General features: G+C 31.4%; 1 protein-coding gene across 1 annotated transcript; it reads right to left on the bottom strand.

Annotated features, from left to right (window-relative positions):
• Positions 1 to 4,828: 4,828 nt before the first annotated feature.
• LOC145846764 (GPI alpha-1,4-mannosyltransferase I, stabilizing subunit-like) lies at positions 4,829 to 5,761 on the bottom strand. The gene has a single exon (XM_082953378.1). It carries the CDS (start codon positions 5,759 to 5,761, stop codon positions 4,829 to 4,831), a length of 933 nt encoding a protein of 310 aa, XP_082809504.1.
• Positions 5,762 to 6,443: the final 682 nt, after the last annotated feature.

Below are 6,443 nucleotides of genomic sequence, written 5' to 3'. Positions count from 1 at the left end.
ATACACAAACCAAACAAGTTGTCAGTGAACATGATGCTAAAAGTTTGTATGACAGAGTAGTAAATCATGTTAACAGTGAGGTTCTTAATGATCAAGAAAATAGTACCAACTACAACTCGAATTCTCATAAGCAAAACAATTTAGACTACAGATATATTACTAATTTGTACAAAGAGCAAAATAATGAAGACAATTTAGGCGAAAATTATGTGAACTCAAATGAAAATTATGTAAAGAAAAACAATTTAGACTACAGATATGTTACTAATTTGTACAAAAAACAAAACAATGAAGACAATTTAGGCCAAAATTATGTGAAGTCAAATGAAAACTATGTAAACAAAAACAACTTAGACTACAGATATGTTACTAATTTGTACAAAGAACAAAATAATGATGACAATTTAGGCCAAAAGTATGTGAACTCAAATGAAAACTATGTAAACAAAAACAACTTAGACTACAGATATGTTACTAATTTGTACAAAGAACAAAATAATGATGACAATTTAGGCCAAAATTATGTGAACTCAAATGAAAACTATGTAAACAAAAACAACTTAGACTACAGATATATTACTAATTTGTACAAAGAACAAAATAATGAAGACAATTTAGGCCAACAACTTGCGAATTCGCAAAAAGAATTGAATAATGAAAACGAAGTCAACTTGAATGAACTACGGTACTCTAGACTGAAAACTTACACTGTAAACTCTCCGTCATCAAAAATTTACTCAAAACGAACAGCGAAAAGCAAAGTTGATCAAATAGGTAAGTTAAAAAATAACTAAATGAGAAGAACTTTGTAAAACATGTTTTTTCTACAAAGCACTTATTAAACTAAATTTTTTAAATTTTATTGTCTAATAAAACAGATGGCTTGTAATGTTTGTTCAAAATATTAAACAAGTTTTGATGATCTTGAACATTTTGTTATTTTCAAAAAAACTTCTTGTGAAAACTTTAGCATTTAAAATTTAGAGTATACAGGTTTCATATCTAAATAAATTTGAGTAAAGTAATTTGAAATCAGTAAAGCATTACGTAGTACAAACGTTTTGGTATTTAAAATTTGTAGCAGATCTTAATCAATGTTTTCAAAGTAAATCTATTATTCTATTGTATGAATAGAGATTAAAATTTTTAAAACAAGTTAATAGATAGTTTTAACTTTTTAGGTTAAATTCTAAATAGTACAAGTATTTATTGGGGTTATTTGTACAGTTGTGGACAAAACTGGAATTTTTAACTTTGTTTTAAAAATCTGCACTAACACATTCAATGTATAAATATGAAATAAGGTACTTCATTAAACATGCTTACATTCTTAGAGTTTTTTAATAAGTTGTGTCTAAATCTAATTTAAAAACAGTGATAACATAAACTAAGTAACGGTTTTTTTTTTTAATAATTCCTAAATTTAAAAGTAGTTGAATATTTTAGACAAAGATTACATTTTAATCTAGATACGACTTTAAAGTGAATAAAAACTGTAAGTTACATTCATATAGCTGACTTCTCTACTCTTCTGTTTTAAAGGTACAAAACGTACTAAAACTCAGAAAATTTTCACAGAAAATACAATGTTTAACATTTCATCAGAAGAGGATTTGAACTTAGCAAAAATTAAATTCTTTGAAATAAAGACCTTAAATTCAAAACTAGTAGAAGAAAACGAAAAAATAAGAGCTGAAAATGAAAAGTTAAAGCTTGAATTATTGCAAAGAACTAGTACATATGATAGTGCTAATGTAAATATCACTAAAAGTATGTGTTTAAAAGTTTTTTATTGATTAGCTTATCAATAAATACTAAATAAATAGAAAAATTTAAAAACGATATTTATTTTATGATTAATGCTTAAATAAGGTTTTACTTTAACTGTATTTTAAGAGTAGTTTAAGTATAAACTTTAAAAAAATCACAGTAGATTTAACGTTCTTAGTCAATTTTTGTCAACATAAAGTATATCATACATTTGAATACAAATATTTAGTTTAAATATAGTTACAACATTTTTTTAGATTCAGAAATTTTGAAGAAAATAAAGGAGTTAATAAATCAGTCGTTGAAGCAGTTTTTAACAAAGCTATTTCAGATGCTGAAAACTTAAACAAAACATTAAACGACCAAAAAAAGGCCTTCAGAAAGCAATTCGCAGCGCTGAAAGTCAAATGGAGCAGAGGTCTTTCGCGAACGACGTTGAAATTTTCAACCTGACCATTCCGTCAAAACCGCAAGGCGTGAAAAATTCTGAGTTTTGCCTTCAAAACGCGTTCAAAGTGCTGAGAGGAATCAGCGAAAACGATTTGAACTACTGCGAACGGGTGTCAAAAAAGAGCATAGTCGTTAGCTTTGTGAGAAATCAAAAAAGGAGCAAGTGATGGAAAATTGGCATGAATCAGAGACTTCCAAGCATTCAAAAGTCCGGCACAGGCTCACTGAATACTTCAAACAACTGATATCTGAAGCAAAAATCTGACGGAGCTTTACAAACTCATCTGAAAGGACCGTTTTTCGAAGTTGACAAGCTGAAAGTCAAAGAAGCCAACTGCAACAAAACTCACATCATTTCAAGTGTTGAAGACTTGGAAAACTTGAACATTTATGCTTATCGAAATTTTAACAAAAAAGCAAACGAATTAACAAGTAACACCAAGCAATTTTAATAAACAAATTTATGCTGCCAATACTAACTTCAAGAGTTCACAAGTTGAATGGAATTACTTGTTTTAATTACAATGAGTGGTTTATATTATGTTCGCGCAATTATCCTTAATAAATAACTTTACGAAGTTTTGTTTTAATAGGTCTTACAGGACTAATTTCTATAAATAAAAAATGAGGTAGTATAAGTTGTAGTAGAAAAAAAACATACAAATGCATTTAAAAAACAGAATTTTAATAAGAAGAAATTGTTAGCTACACTGAAGAATTTCAAAATTGATTTTACTTATATTCTGAGTATCATAAGTTGTTTACTTTTTACATTTAAAGATGTAGTTTTACAGCTTCTAACTTAATAACAAAAATAAGTAGTAAACACTTGATACAGTGAAATACAAACGCTTTAAGTGATTATTTATAACAAACTATAAATGGATAAAATATATTTTGTGTTAATAAAATTAGAATCAATAACAGTTCTCTAAAATGTAGTTTTATAGATAATTATCAACAAACTTTGTACTATTAAAATTTTATAAAATATAAGTCAATAAACTGCTCATATTCATAGTAATTGTGACATTTAATTCAAATATAATATACAGAAAAAATAGTTATTTAAAAAAAAACTTGGCTGTTAATACAAAATCCTAATTTTATTAGTACTTTCAATGTTAATCTTTTTATGGATTAGCGAAGTAATTAAAAAAAAAAAGAAATAAAATATTGAAGGATGAACATTTTTTACACTTTCTTAAAACGTGTCTTTATATAATCAATACTAAATACTGCAAGGTCGGCTTACAAAATGATATTGTAGCTAAAAGTTCATTTTACAGTTTATACTATTTGGAGTCTTATAGAAAGAATACTATTAAAAAAGTATCATTTTTTAAACCTTCTATTAAAGCTTGTCCAGTGGTTTCTACTTACCAAGTCACTCACTAGCATGTAATTTAAAAAGAAGGTTTTATTTCTAGTAAAATTGAAGAACGTTATAAGATTTTCAAGCTTTTATAGTGATTTATGGTTTTATTTATTCTGATGATTGTTTTAAGGATATTTCAGTAAAATAAATTTACTTGTTTCTGTTATGGTAACTCAAAAGATATCAACTTTCGTAACTTTATTATAGAATGAGTATCTCAAATAGCAACATTTAATTGCTTTTATTATCTAGAAACTAAACACTAGAAGATAAAATTAAGAAGTTTAAAAAAGTTAAAAACCTATTAATAAACCCAAATAAATAAGAAAACATAACCTAAATGTTTTTTTTTTTGACTCACTTTAAGTTGCCATGTTTTATTTATGTGGTTTTAAAAACCCTACACGCATTAGCTAACATTGAAAACAACAATACCATTGAGCAACAAGATTTATTTGAATAACCAAGACGAAAAGAGCAAAACAGTGTAGATCGCTAAAAGTACTTACTGCAACAATTATATAACTTTTTATTAAGGCATGGTTTTCATAAATAAAAGAGGAAAAAAAAAGTATTATCTTAAATGAATAACTAAAATATCATAAAGTGCACTTAAGTTTTTAGCAACGAAACTTGTTAAGTACAGAAGTTATTGTTATAAAACATAAAATTTTACAGATTAAAAAAAAGTTGTAAATTCAGTTTTATCAACTAACAAAAATAACTATGATTATTGTTACAATAATGACTATCATTTTTCCAAGAAAAAGAGCAATGTTGAAATTTTGTGAAAATGCTTTCTTAGGAGCATAAAAAATAAGTTTTTACAAACAATAAATTTGTCAATGAGATGCTTGTTTTAGTTGTTTCAGTAAAATAAAACTAAATAATGTAAAAAAATAGACTTAATGATTATTACAAAACATATATAGTGTCTTTCAGTTTAAGCGGCTTAGGTTTTAATGCCTAGGTCCTTCGTTGGACAATAAACTTAATAATAATATGTTTTAAAGCAGCATATAGGATAGTAACACTACTAATCCAAAATTTTAATAAAAAACTAGTAAAATTAAATATTAATAATACTTACTGAGATAATATTTAGGTTGAATACACGTGATTTTTCATTAAACTACTTTTAAAACTTTTAGGCAAGCAACAGAAGCAGAAAAAAAACTCCCTGCTCCCACCACACTATTACATCCCGCAACTAAAAAACGCATGAAACGTTCACTCGTGGTGGATCTTCGCATCATCGTAGGGACTTTCCCCATCGCAAAACTCATCATCGTCGTCGCTGTCATTGCACAGGTAGCGCATCATGACGAAGGAGCCGCCCATGGTGACGAGCAAGGTGACCAGGACCGCGGCCACCTCGTGCCACTCGTCTCCCACCGGCACGCTGAAGCGCGGCCGCCCCTTGAAACCCACCGACACTTTCGCCCACTCGCACAGCTCCGCTCCGTGGGGGCAGGGCGCGGCGTAGGTGTCGGCGTTCCGGGACGCGCAGACCGGCTCTGCGGTTTCTCCTTCGGACGGTCGGCAGTGGAGGTAGACTTTGGGGTCGGGCAGGTCGATGCGCACGCTCTTGCCGCTCGCCGACGGCCTGTGGTACCTGAGGTGCCAGGTGACCTGGGTGGAAGCGTGGCAGGCGGGGTGGGAGGTGTTGAGGCGGGAGTAGGCGAGGAAGGAGTGCTCGGAGGACTCGAACTCCGGCGCCTCGACGTCGATGTGCTCCGGGAAGAAGTACTTTCTCCCTCCCTCCTCCCGTTCCATGGCGTACACGTCGACGAACAGCGACCTCGGCACTTTCTCCTCCGCCATCACCCAGCACTCGCGCTCGACGGCGCCCCTGGCGTTCACGCAGCTCTGCACTTTCCGGTGGAAGCCGCCAGGCGTCGCCACTCTGTAAAAATTTTCTCCTTCGAGCAGTTTCGCCACCTCGCCCGTTTCCCCGCTCGCCCCCGACTCCCGCCACTCTTCCCCCCTCAGCCGCGAGCCGCTCCTCGTGTCGTGACGCGCTTCCGCTCGCGTGAACTCGCCCATGACGTCACCGACGCCGGTGTACCGGTGGCATGGCAACGGCGCGAAGCAGCCCGACAGCGAGGCGAGGGAAAGCAGCAGAGTCGTGGCGAAAATGAACTGAACGTCTTTCGGAGTCATTTTAGAACTTTTTTATTCTTTTCAATGCATAGGAACAAAATATTTTTTAATTAGTCTACAAATTAATGTTTTGAACAAAATTAGTTGATGTAAAATTTAATTGTATAAACTTTACAATTGATAGCAAATTACAACACAATCTAGTAGAGCGTAAAAATTCTCATTTAATGGTTCATTTATATAATAAAGATCTTGTAACCAAAAATATTATTTATTTTTTTAAAATATAAAAATAAAATCATCAAATAATTTAGTCAACATCGAATGTAAATTTTTGTTATATTTTAAGAAAACAATTTATAAAGTGTTGGACACATTTATTATGTTTTTGATACTTTTTTTAAGTTTCATTCTTGTAAAATCGTAAAATTGAGGTTATTAGGTTCATATATTTTTTTAATAAAGACTTTCAATAACTCATGTAGATAAATGTAATTTAAAAAATTACTCATTAACAAAGCTTTCGTTCTATAGAAACTTGGCCCTTTTTTAAAGCTAGGTCACCAAAAAAAACTAAATTTGTAGCTGTGTTAGGCTTAGTTAAGTAAAACTTATTCGGTTGTTTTTATTTTCTTAAACCTTAAAACTCAACTAGACTATAACAGGTCACAGGACGAGCAGTGATTTTCTAAGCTCATATTAAAAAGATACAAAAAAATAGTTTAAGTGCAGAAAAATTTCA

The sequence above is a fragment of the Thalia democratica genome, unplaced genomic scaffold (assembly GCF_965202585.1).
Source record: "Thalia democratica unplaced genomic scaffold, ktThaDemo2.hap1.1 HAP1_SCAFFOLD_609, whole genome shotgun sequence".
Classification (NCBI taxonomy): Eukaryota; Metazoa; Chordata; class Thaliacea; order Salpida; family Salpidae; genus Thalia; species Thalia democratica.
The sequence above is the reverse complement of the archived record's forward strand: the minus strand, read 5'-3'. Positions and strand labels throughout refer to the sequence as shown.